This window comes from Ambystoma mexicanum, chromosome 1p (assembly GCF_040938575.1).
Source record: "Ambystoma mexicanum isolate Mex_15411 chromosome 1p, UKY_AmexF1_1, whole genome shotgun sequence".
Classification (NCBI taxonomy): Eukaryota; Metazoa; Chordata; class Amphibia; order Caudata; family Ambystomatidae; genus Ambystoma; species Ambystoma mexicanum.
In genome coordinates this window covers 23,545,914-23,558,214 of record NC_090921.1, presented here as the reverse complement: position 1 = coordinate 23,558,214, position 12,301 = coordinate 23,545,914, and the positions used below count along the sequence as shown (strand labels likewise).

General features: G+C 51.5%; 1 protein-coding gene across 2 annotated transcripts in view; it reads right to left on the bottom strand.

The window, feature by feature from the left end:
* Positions 1-12,084, bottom strand: part of LOC138564366 (zinc finger protein 583-like) — a 146,440-nt gene extending 134,356 nt beyond the window's left edge. For both annotated transcript variants that reach the window (XM_069642904.1, XM_069642905.1), the window contains exon 1: positions 11,940-12,084. In XM_069642904.1, the coding sequence (XP_069499005.1) occupies positions 11,940-11,963 (24 nt within the window). In that variant the 5' untranslated portion in view covers positions 11,964-12,084. The remainder of the gene's footprint in view (positions 1-11,939) is intronic.
* Positions 12,085-12,301: the final 217 nt, after the last annotated feature.

Below are 12,301 nucleotides of genomic sequence, written 5' to 3'. Positions count from 1 at the left end.
TCTCCTTGGAGTTCCGCAGCAGTCCCTGTATCGGGTCGGCAGCCTGTTGAAGGTCTGTATACCAGGGAGCGTTGGCAAAGATCAGCTGTGCATGATGGTCCCTCGTAGCTCAGGAAGAGGGCGCCTTACCAGGTCCTCTCTGGGTCAGTCCTTGGAAACACAGCAGCCTTCAGATTGCGAGGGAGAGCCACAGCACTCCTCATCCAGCGGGGGTTTCAAGGTCAAGCATCAGTTACTCCAGTTACTCGTCGTAGTGGACTTCAGCTTCTGAACACGATTCCTAGCAGTGAGAGGTCCCCAGATATACTGTTGATCTCCCATTTATTCCGCTGGGTCACACTCAAGCATCCAATCACGACTACGGGCATTCATGCAGGAAGGCAGCCAATCAGGCACACGAGGTATTCAGGCCATTCACTTCTCTCCAGACACTCACAACAAGTTATGTATATTGGGACAAGTACCGAGCCATTCAACACTCCAAGCTGCATTCATACCGGTTTCGGGCAGGGTTGTCTCAGTCACTGTGTCAACCACCAGATACTAGACACCCACAACACAGAATGCATATTCGTCACACACTCCATTCACACAGGTCCAACCCACAGGAGGTACCCACAACATACATCACCGGGAAGGCTCCAGCTAGTCTGGCCGGGCCTTCACAACAACACCATATATGGCATTTCCACCCAACAGCCAGTCAGGGGGAAGGGACAGAGTCAGGGCTTCCCAGGACTTTGGGAAAACAAGGTAATGGGTAATAGAAAGCAAGAGGCCACCGGGGCCATCTTGTTTTCCATCAGGAATCAACTGATCCAAATGGCAGGGCCGGGGTATCCCAAAATGGAGGATACTCCGCACACCTGTCAAACTCAGCATAGAGCTGCCACCAGCCCCTACCCTGCTCTGCGGGCCACCCACAGGTGCCCAAAAACATACACTAGGGGCACAGGGTTGTACCCCCACCAATGGGTGCCATAAGGGTATCCCACAGGTCCGTTCACCAAACCAAGAGAGCTGCACCGCCAGGAGTCCCACATGAACTCCTGCACAGAAAACACGACAGAAAACAAGTTAAAAAGCAGTAAAGGACAAGGATACATAGGCCCTGTCCCTCCGATGCATTTCTAGCATCACAGTCGCCCCCCTCAGACTGAGGTGGAGGGTGTCTAATCTCCCATGGGATAGACACCCTCACCCAGACGGTCAACATACCTTCTGGAAAGGCCATCTGCATTATCCTGACTCTTCCCTGGTCTGTGCTCTATGGTGAAGTCTAGCCCTTGCAGGCTAATGGACCACCTGAGCAATTTCGGGTTCTCACCCTTCATCTGCATAAGCCACTTCAGGGGAAAATGATCTCTTTGGACCTTGAAGGTTGACCCCGTAAGGTAGGGCCTAAAACGCCTAAGGCTCCAAACTATACTAAAACATTCCTTTTCAACAGTAGCCCACCTAAGTTCTCTACCCTTGAGTTGTCTACTGATGAATATGATAGGATGTTCTCTCCCTTTGTCATCTAACTGGGACAAGACAGCTCCAATTCCGGTGTCGCAGGCATCCGTCTGGACGATAAAGGGTCGGCTGTAGTCAGGCGCACACAACACGGGTGCCCGACACAGACTTTCTTTCAAGCCATCAAAGGCCCTCTGACAGCCTTCAGGCCAATTGACCTTCCTAGGCTGCTTGGGTGAAGGCAGAGCTGTTAGTGGTGCAGCTATGGTTCCATAGTCCGCCATGAAATTGTGATATTACCCGGTGAGGCCCAAAAAGGCTCTCACCTGGGTTTGAGTAGTGGGAGTCTCCCAGTCCTGTACATCCTGTACCTTACTGGGGAGAGGTTGGATTTGACCCCCTCCTACCTCATGACCAAGATACGTGACTTTCCCCTGAGCTATCTGGCACTTGGTGGCCTTGATAGTGAGGTTAGCCCTTTTTAAGGCCTGCAACACTCTACCCAGATGTGTCAAGTGCTCTTCCCAAGTGGAGCTGTAGACGGCAATGTCGTCTAGATAAGCCACACAAAAGGCTTCCAGCCCACTGAGAGCATGATTGACCAATCTCTGGAAGGTGGCAGGGGCATTCTTCAACCCAAAAGGCATGACCCTAAACTGGTAGAGTCCTTCTGGTGTTGAGAACGCTGTCTTTTCCTTGGCATGGTCCATCAGAGCTATTTGCCAATAGCCTGAGGTGAGGTCAAAGGTGCTCACAAATTTGGCAGCACCTATGGTGTCCACGAGCTCATCAGCCCTGGGCAATGGGTACACGTCAGTTTTGGTGACGGCATTGACTCCTCGGTAGTCCACACAGAATCCTTGGTACCTGCCTGGGAACTTGCCTTGGGGACAAGGACCACGGGACTGGACCAGGGACTGGTTGAGGGTTCAATAACACCCAGATCCAACATCTTGGCGACCTCAGCCTGGATGTGGTTCTTAACAGTATCTGACATACGGTAGCTCCTGCTCTTGACAGGCACGCTGTCACCAGTGTCAATCTCGTGCTTACACCACGGTGTAAGGCCTGGCGTCAGCGAAAACAGAGAGGCATACTGCTGGAGCAAAGTTCTGCAGGCCCTCTGCTGCTCGGTTGTCAAATCTGGAGAGAGCTTCACTCCCTCCACTGAAACATCCTGAGGGTTGCTATGCAGCAAATCAGGAAGGGGCTCACTCTCATCCTCTTCTTGCTCTGAAGCTAGCAAGGGACATGAGACTTCTGCTTGCCTGTGGAAAGGCTTAAGCCTATTAACATGGAATACCTGAGGGGCTACCCCCTGGGGTTCCCACGTCAACCAGATAATTGACCTTGCCTACCTTGGAGATTATCCTGAAGAGTCCAGTCCATTTATCTGCCAATGCTCGAGGCTTGGTAGGCTCCATCACGAGGACCTCCTGTCCCGGAATCCAATCCACTTGCGATGCTTTAAGGTCATGCCAGTATTTGTTCAATTCCTGGCTGGCCTTGAGATTCGCCGTTGCTTGACCCATCATCTGTGTCATCCTCCATCTGAGGCCTAACACATAGTCCCCCACTTGCTTGGCGGACCGGGAGGGGTGGCTTACAAACCTTCTCTGATCAAGGCGAGGGGCCCCCTCACGGGATGTCCAAAGAGTAACTCAAAGGGGCTGAAACCAACGCCTTCTTGAGGTACCGCTCTGTAAGCAAACAGCAGGCATGGCAGGAGGAGATCCCATTTCCTCCTTAGGGGCTCTTCCAAAGCACCTAGCATGCCCTTGAGAGTTTTATTAAATCTCTCAACCAGACCATTGGTCTGGGGGTGATAAGGAGTGGAGAACTTGTAGGTTACCCCGCACTCTTTCCACATGGTTTTCATGTACCTAGACATGAAGTTGGATCCTCGGTCAGAGACAACCTCCTTGGGGAATCCAACACGGGTGAAAATGCTCAGGAGAGCCCGGGCAACCACCTTGGCCGTAACAGTCCGAAGGGGTATAGCCTCAGGGTACCTGATGGCATGATCTACCAAAACCAGGATGAACCGATGTCCACCGGACGTGGGAGGGTCAAGGGGACCAACGATGTCGATGCCCACCCTCTCAAATGGTGTGCCAACCACTGGCAATGGCTGCAGTGGGGTAATGATACTGCCTCCAGTTTTGCCAGACAACTGACAAGTTGAGCAGGTCCTGCAGTGGGACTCCACTTCTACTCCCATCCGTGGCCAGTAGAAATGGGCAGAGAGCCTCTGCTTAGTCTTCTTGGTACCAAGATGACCAGCCAAGGGCACCTCATGAGCCAACTGCAGTAGGAAGGGCCTGTAAACCTGGGGTACCACCAATCTCTTGAGGGCACCAGGTTCAGGCTTAGTGGGCTCACTAACAAGGAGCTCACCCTCCCAATAAATCCGGAAAGTCCTAGGCACCGCTCCTTGTGCCTGGGACAGGGCCTGTTTCCTCAGACCCTCGAGAGAGGGACACTCTCTCTGTCCTTTACAGAAGTCTGCCCGGGAGGGTCCCTCTTCAGCTAACAAGCATTGAAGATCGGGATGATCCTCCGGGTTGAGAACTTCTCCCACAGGAGAGTCTTCTGGCTCTTCTCCCACAGGAGTTGAGACAGGGTTTACCACTGGACCAGCCCATCCGGAGCATGGATCCCAATGGGTGCTGTAGGAACAGCAGGAAGAGAAGGAGCTCCCTCCACAGAGGTGGCCTTCTGGCTCTTCCTTCGTCGTGCCTTAGGCCGCGCCTTCAGCTCGGGTACCTGACTCACAGCCAGACCCGGTGTCACCTGTGATCTAGTGACCGCAGCAGCAGTCATGGGAAGACCATCCGCAATCAATCCAAACTCGACTAGATCGTTACCTAACAGAATGTTAGCAGGGACATTGTCCTGAACCAGGCAGGAAGCTTTGCTGTCTTGTCTCCAATTACGAGTGTGACTCGGGCTACAGGCGATAATTTGGGAGGCCCACCAGCTAACCTGGTGGTTCTCAGAGGAGCATCTACATAGTCCTCTGGCTTGAGCAGGGTCCTGTCCACCACTGTCATGCTTGCCCCAGTGTCTCTCAAATCAGTAGAAGGCTGGCCATTCAGGAGGACACTTCTCAAAAATCTACGGGTGTTCTGTGGGATAGTCGCCAGTACTTCCGCGTACTGGTCCCAGGCCTCAAGGGACACTAAGGAAATCTCTACGGGAGCACCAAAGGTGATCCCTGTAGAGGAGGGGAGGACAGTGGCCTCCACCTCAGACAGGGGGTAGGGGTAGGTCAGGCTGACAGCCTGTACTCCGAGTGCCTTACCTTTACACTTGGAGTCACCCCTTTTGTGATCCAGAGCCCCACAGTCCCAACAAGTGCCGGGTACGGTACTGGAACCACCGGGAGCCTGCTTTGCAGCAGGTGGACCACTACTCTTATTCCCACCCACAGATGGCTTATCCCCACTAGATTTTTGGGTCTTAGGAGAGGAGGGTTTAGGTTTATTCGACTGTGACTGCTTTTGGGACTCCTCAGCTTTCTGAGAGGCCCCTTTTTCTTTGTCCTTGTCCTTCCCACTGGAGTCCTTAGGGGACACCCAGTGGGAGACCCACTTGTCAGCCAACCTAGCCATCTTAAAGGGATCCAAACTGTTCTGGTGAGCAACATACTGACGCAGCTCCGGTGAACAGGCTTCAGAAAAATGCTCAAAAAACAATAGGTGGGACAATTCAACGAAAGTTTTCACCTTGTAACCATCAATCCACCCCATCATATTCATGTGCGCAGCACTCACCCAGTCAACCCAAGACACATTCTCTCTTTTCTTAAAACCCCTGAACCTTTTAAGGTATTGGGTAGGCGTCTTGCCAAACGTGGCAATCAAAGCAGATTTCATACACTCATACTAACCCCTTTCTTCCACACTCAGCTTCAGAATACAGTCATATCCAGTTTGAGGCACTCTGTTTAGCAAACACTTAGCCCAATCTCTTTTGTCAACATCATGAATTGAACACGCCATTTCAAACGCTTCAATCCATTGGAGGATATCAGAACCCTCCGAAACACACCAACCAAATCCTTCATAAATTTAGTTGCTGGTGACCTGACACTCTCACTGGGTTTCGCTGAAGTCTCCACTCGAGCTTTCTCTAGCTGGATTCTCTGACATTCAGTGTCCTTGTCTTTGAGTTCAAGATCCCTATTCTTGAGTTCAACTTGTTTAGCCAGCTCCTCCTTCTTAAGTTCAGCATCTATTTCCAACTTGCGATATTCAAAGGCATCCTTAACTCAAGTTCCAAGGAATGGCTGGGGTTCGGAACAGAGGCAGCAGGAATGGCGGCATTCCCAGAAACAGATTCAGTAGAAACCCCAGGGGCAGAGTCCTCATTGGTTGCATTCGCCCCCTCATCAAGAGTTTCACCATCGGTCTGGTAGTCCACCAGGGCAGCTATCAGCTCAGCCCTAGACGTATCCACAAAGTCTAACTCCCTGGCTTCACAAGCACTCTGGAGAGCCTCTAAGCTCATCCGAGTCAATTTACCATTCGCAATAGACTCCATTGCTTGTAATGCAGTTATTTTGTACACACCCAAACCTTAATCTAATAAAGTGCAGATATTTTGTAAGTGGCGCGGTTATACACTGATTCTTAAAACCATAAGCATCCCACCGCTGCCACCAGTGTAAAGACTGGTAGGGGGTGTCTGTACTTCCGCTCTCTATATGGTAGAGGAGAGGCACAGAAGACCCCAGCCAAGATTCTCTATAAGGTAGCAATGGACGAGCAATCAAGGCCTAGCTTCTCAGGAGGTGATGCAGGCTGGTTCTTAAGTACAGTGTAGTCCCCGAACCCCCACAAAGGAATGTCCACACACTGTATTACTGAAAACACAGTCTTTATATAATTAGTATTCAAAGGTATGTACACGATCACAACAACGCACTTTGTACTCGGAAGTCAAGAATGATAAATATATACAATTCTAAAGTGGTACCACTAATGTTATCAAATCTCATTAAAGTGCATCAATTGTAGGGTTAAAATGTCACACAGATCAATAACGAGGAAACCAGCAATAGAGATAGGAAGGAACGCAAGATGGTTGAAACAGTAGGCAGAATACTGAACCCTACCACGAGGCACAGTTCTGAGTGGAGATCCCCCCACCTGGGCAACCTGTAAATAAGATATATCGCACAAGCCCAGTCCATATGTTCAATAGTCTCACTTCTTCCTATTAAGGTTTTACCCCCCCCCCCAATGTACCTGGTGGAGTAGAGTTCTCTGACGATGCGTCGACCGATCCTTCTTGAGTGCCTCCCTTTCAGGCGGGAGCCACGGATCGTCGAGAGGTGTCGGGGAACTTGGCGTTCGGTGTCGGGGAATCGACGGCCCTTCTTGAGTGCCCTCCCTTTAAGGCAGGAGTCACGGGTCGTCGAACGTCCGACGGTGAACAGGGTGAACTACGGCAGGGTAGTGGCAACTTCGTTCCTAGCGGAGCTCGTCGACGACAGAGCGTTGGCGTCCTGCAAGGAAGAGGCGTGCGGGGCACCTCGGTGACGATAATTCTGGACCGCAAAGAGATGATGAAGAACTGTGCCCCAGCAAGTGCGTCGAGTCGTCTGCGTCTCTGTGGTCTTTAGGTGGTGGGAAACCCACCAGTGGATGCTCCTCGGCGCGTCAATGGTCGGGCCTTCTCCAGCAGGAGACAAGCGGATGACGATGCAGACGAGAGCGTCCGATGATCAATTAAAGTTCTTAGGCAAACGGGAGCACGGCGGCTCCGGTCGGCGACGGCGGTCATCGACAGTGGCGGACAACAGTCCGAGGGCTTCTCCTTGGAGTTCCGCAGCAGTCCCCGTATCGGTTCGGCAGCCTGTCGAAGGTCTGTCTACCAGGGAGCGTTGGCAAACATCAGCTGTGCACGATGGTCCCTCGTAGCTCGGGAAGAGGGCGCCTTACCAGGTCCTCTCTGGGTCAGTCCTTGGAAACACAGCAGCCTTCAGATTGTGAGGGAGAGCCACAGCACTCCTTCTCGTCCAGCGGGGGTTTCAAGGTCAAGCATCAGTTACTCCAGTTACTCGTCATAGTGGACTTCAGCTTCTGAACACGATTCCTAGCAGTGAGAGGTCCCCAGATATACTGTTGATCTCCCATTCATTCCACTGGGTCACACTCAAGCATCCAATCACGACTACGGGCATTCATGCAGGCAGGCAGCCAATCAGGCACACGAGGTATTCAGGCCATTCACTTCTCTCCAGACACTCAGAACAAGTTATGTGTATTGGGACAAGTACCGAGCCATTCAACACTCCAAGCTGCATTCATACCGGTTTCGGGCAGGGTTGTCTCAATCATTGTGTCAACCACCAGATACTAGACACCCACAACACAGAATGCATATTTGTCACCCACTCCATTCACCCAGGTCCCACCCACAGGAGGTACCCACAACATACATCACCGGGAAGGCTCCAGCTAGTCTGGCCGTGCCTTCACAACAACACCATATATGGCATTTCCACCCAACAGCCAGTCAGGGGGAAGGGACAGAGTCAGGGCTTCCCAGGACTTTGGGAAAACAAGGTAATGGGTAATAGAAAGCAAGAGGCCACCAGGCCATCTTGTTTTCCATCAGGAATCAACTGATCCCAATGGCAGGGCCGGGGTATCCCAAAATGGAGGATACTCCGCACACCTGTCAAACTCAGCATGGAGCTGCCACCAGCCCCTACCCTGCTCTGCGGGCCACCCACAGGTGCCCAAAAACATTAGGGGCACAGGGTTGTACCCCCACCCATGGGTGCCATAAGGGTATCCCACGGGTCCATTCACCAAACCAAAAGAGAGCTGCTCCGCCAGGAGTCCCACATGAACTCCTGCACGGAAAACACGACAGAACACACGATAAAAAGCAGTAAAGGACAAGGATACGGAGGCCCTGTCCCTCAGATGCATTTCCAGCATCACAGTGGCATTGATTCATTTAGAGATAAAAGGGGCAAGATCTCTTGCTGCATCTTTTATAATTTGTGCTAGGCATAGGTCACCTTGGCAGTTGGAGGGCTTTAGGCTATTGTGTAGACTTTCGCTAATCGGGAGATTTTAATGGTTTGAATGGGATGATTGGGTGAGAGAGGCTTTTTTCATAGCTATTTTGTTTTGTAATGTGGTGATTTTATTGGAAAGTGCCTGCTGGATATCGGACCACCAGGTTTTGTTTTTAGTGCATAGGTCAGGCGTGGTGATGGGAGATTCAAGTTCTTTTAAGATAGTAAATAGCTCCTTCATGTTAGAGTTAGCATTAGTAATATGGTCATTGAAAGAGTTTCGTTTGGCAAGGCAAATTTCAGATTTGTATTGGGCGGAGATTTTGGTTAGCTTAGATTTGTTGTCTTTGGAGGGTAGTAGTCTCCATGTAGTTTCACATCTCCGTTTGAGAAGTCGTAAGTCCCTTAGCTGGGGTGTAAACCACTTATTAAGGTTGGCTTTGGGTTTGCCAGGTCTAGGTTTCAGTGGGGAAATGTTGTCAAGCGCCGTTAGCATGACTTTGTTATACTCGTTGACGAGGGTGCCTGGGTCAAGGTTGTCAGCAAGTTAGTTAAGGGTAGGGAGGATATCCTGGGTTACTTTGTCCGCTGTAATATTCTTTTTATTTCTTGTCAAACGGGGTGGGGCACTGTATATGGTGGGTGGGAGAGGTTTAGTAGTAGATAATGTGAAGGTCACAAGATGGTGGTCTGTCCAAAGTTGAGGTGTAATGGACGTGATGTTGGCTGTACAGTTATAGTCCGCTACCCAGTCTAGGATTCTGCCTTTGTTGTGGGTAGGCTTGGTAACATTTTGAGATAGCAAATAGCATAGCTGAACTTGGCCTATGTTTAAGGCAAGTTTGTCAGAGGGATCATTAAATCTGAGATTAAAGTCGCTGAGTAATAGCAGTTGAGTTGTGGTTTTAAGATTATTAGATACTAGCATGTGGACGTCCTCCTCGAACGTTCCGAGTAGGCCTGGAGGTCTATAGATGAGGGTTTGTGAGTTCATGAGGGAGAGTTTGACCGTGAGGGTTTCGCATTATTGGGTGTTGAAGGCGGGAGCTAGTCTCAGAGGTAGGCTTATTCTAGATATGATAGCGATACCTCCTCCTCGTGTTTTGTCACGGTCTTGTCTGAGGATGGTGTAACCGTCGGGGATAGCGAGTGAGATGGATGGTCCTGCTGCGTCGTGTAGCCATGTTTCAGAGATGGCAACAAAGTCTATATTGTCAGCCAATATGAGGTTGGCTATACCTGTTGCATGGGCAACCAGCGATCTGGCGTTTATGAGTGCACCTTTGAGTGAGTGGATCTCGTGGTGACTCTGTCCTGTGTAGGCGTAGCGAGTTTAGGAACTGGCATAAGGTTATGCCTCAGGTGCTGCTTAGTAGTAGTAGTCAATGAATGTGGTTGGGTAGTGGCGGGGTTAGTGGTGGGCTTGGGGTAAATTTGGGAGTTTGTCCTTTTGTTTATCGGCGGGAGAGATCTCGCGGGAGGTTCATAAAGTTTGGATAGTCGAGCACGTAGGCATAAAACATGAGCGCCAACCCCATCATAAAGGGTGGCAACAACAAGGTAATGCATGTGGTCAAGAATGGTGGCATAAAACATGAGCGCCAACCCCATCATAAAGGGTGGCAACAACAAGGTAATGCATGTGGTCAAGAATGGTGGCATAAAACATGAGCGCCAACCCCATCTCAAAGGGTGGCAACAACAAGGTAATGCATGTGGTCAAGAATGGTGGCATAAAACATGAGCGCCAACCCCATCATAAAGGGTGGCAACAACAAGGTAATGCATGTGGTCAAGAATGGTGGCATAAAACATGAGCACCTGCCCCAACATAAAGGGTGGCAACAACAAAGTAGTGCATGTGGTCAAAGAATTTTGTATAAAGCAACAAGGTAATGCACGTGGTCAAAATTGGTGGCATAAAACATGAGCGCCAGCCCCATCTTAAAGGGTAGCAACAACATAGTAGTGCATGTGGTAAATGAATGGTGGCATAAAGCATGAGTTCCAACCCATATTGACGGGTGGCGACACAGGTAATGCATGGGACAGGGTAAGTGCAAGGGATTGGGGGGGGGGGGTCCATGCACACCCAGGCGACCAGCGGGGTGGGATTGGTTTATGCACACACAGGCGACCAGCAGGGTCGAGGGGGGGTTTATGCACACACAGGCGACCAGCGAGGGGGGGGGTTCATGCACACACAGGCGACCAGCAGGGTGGGGGAGGGGGAGTTCATGCACACACAGGCGACCAGAGAGGTGGGTGGGGGTCATGCACACACAGGCGAACAGCAGGGTCGGGGGGGGTATGCACACACAGGCAACCAGCGGGGTGGGGTGCTGTTCATGGACACACAGGTGACCAGTGGGGTGGGGGTGGTGGGTTCATGCACACACAGGCGACCAGCAGGGTGGGGGGGTTCATGCACACACAGGTGACCAGCGGGGTAGGGGAGGTTCATGCACCCACAGGCGAGCAGCAGGGTGGTGGGGTTTATGCACACACAGGCGACCAACTGGGGCAGGTGGTGTACCATGGTGGACAGGGGTTGACAGGGCCTTCGTCTGGGCCTTAGTAGTCCAGGGCCAGCTCCCGGCTTCTGCCACCCGGTTGCAGTGATTGGCCTATCAAAGGTCAGGCAACCAATGGGAGGGGGAGTGAGGCCAGGCAGGGCTGCTTGCATCCGAAAATAAGCAGTGCGGCCATCTTAGAAAGGCCAAACAAACAGTGAGGCCTGGTGGAAAGTGCAGAAAAGATCGAGTTCACCAGGCACTCAGTGAGCGGTAGGGCACGGAAATATAATACCTGCAATCTTCAGGCTGCCGACATTAAATGCATGAGTTTCCAAAGATTAATGATGGAATCTGCACAACAGGTGCGGTACACAGCACAAATGCCGAGGGCTTACCCACAGATATGCAAGTGCTCAGCAAGGTCTTTGGGAGGCAGTCAGAGTAAAGCAGGAGCCCTGGCAGCGTGGCTCCATCCACGTCGGGGGTCTGCAGTAAAGTGTTGCGTGGTTATTGCCCCAAAGAGTAAGTACTGGAACAGGGAAGAAGTACGGGAAGGTATTACTTACTGGTAATCTTCATTACTCTTAGTTCTGTTCTTCCTCGTCACTCCCCTATAACCCTGCAGATCCAGCCTCCGTCCGATGTCTGGGTCGGTGTGGAAATGGATGGGGCAGTGAGCTGGTTCGCAATGATATATGTGAGGCAAGTAAGGAGAAGGGACACAGAGGCAGGAGCCTCGTAAGTAAGTATTGTTTGGAAGAAGGCCAGCGCTGGGCGTAGTGAAGATCATCAGTAGCGAATCCCTGAAGTGTAACCACATAGAATGACCTGTGTGGCCCCTCTCCATCACATCCCTGGGGGCCCCCGTGGTGTAGTGGGGTGCGCACACCCTGGGCCCTGCCCTGCACACATGATGGCCCACTCACCTCCTCTGGGCCCATCGCAGACATATCTCCACAGTGCCCGCGGGAAACCCTTTCACTGTTGACCTCTACAGCCAGGGCAGGGCTTGGGCAACAAGAGGCCGGTGGAGAAGCAGACAGGACAGCTTCTGCCTCCTACTCTCTGATGTGCAACTCTTACTACTGCGCATGCTCAGAGCTGGAGACACTACTTAGCACAGATAGTAAGAACGGCCCGGAAGTACTGCGCATGCTCAAGTCTGGGGACACAGATCCTTGGCTCGGCGCGGATAGTAAGAATGAGTTGGGGGCAATGCGCATGCTCAGAGCAGGAGAAACTTCCCGGCTCGACACAGATAATGAGAACGGTTGGGGAGCAATACGCA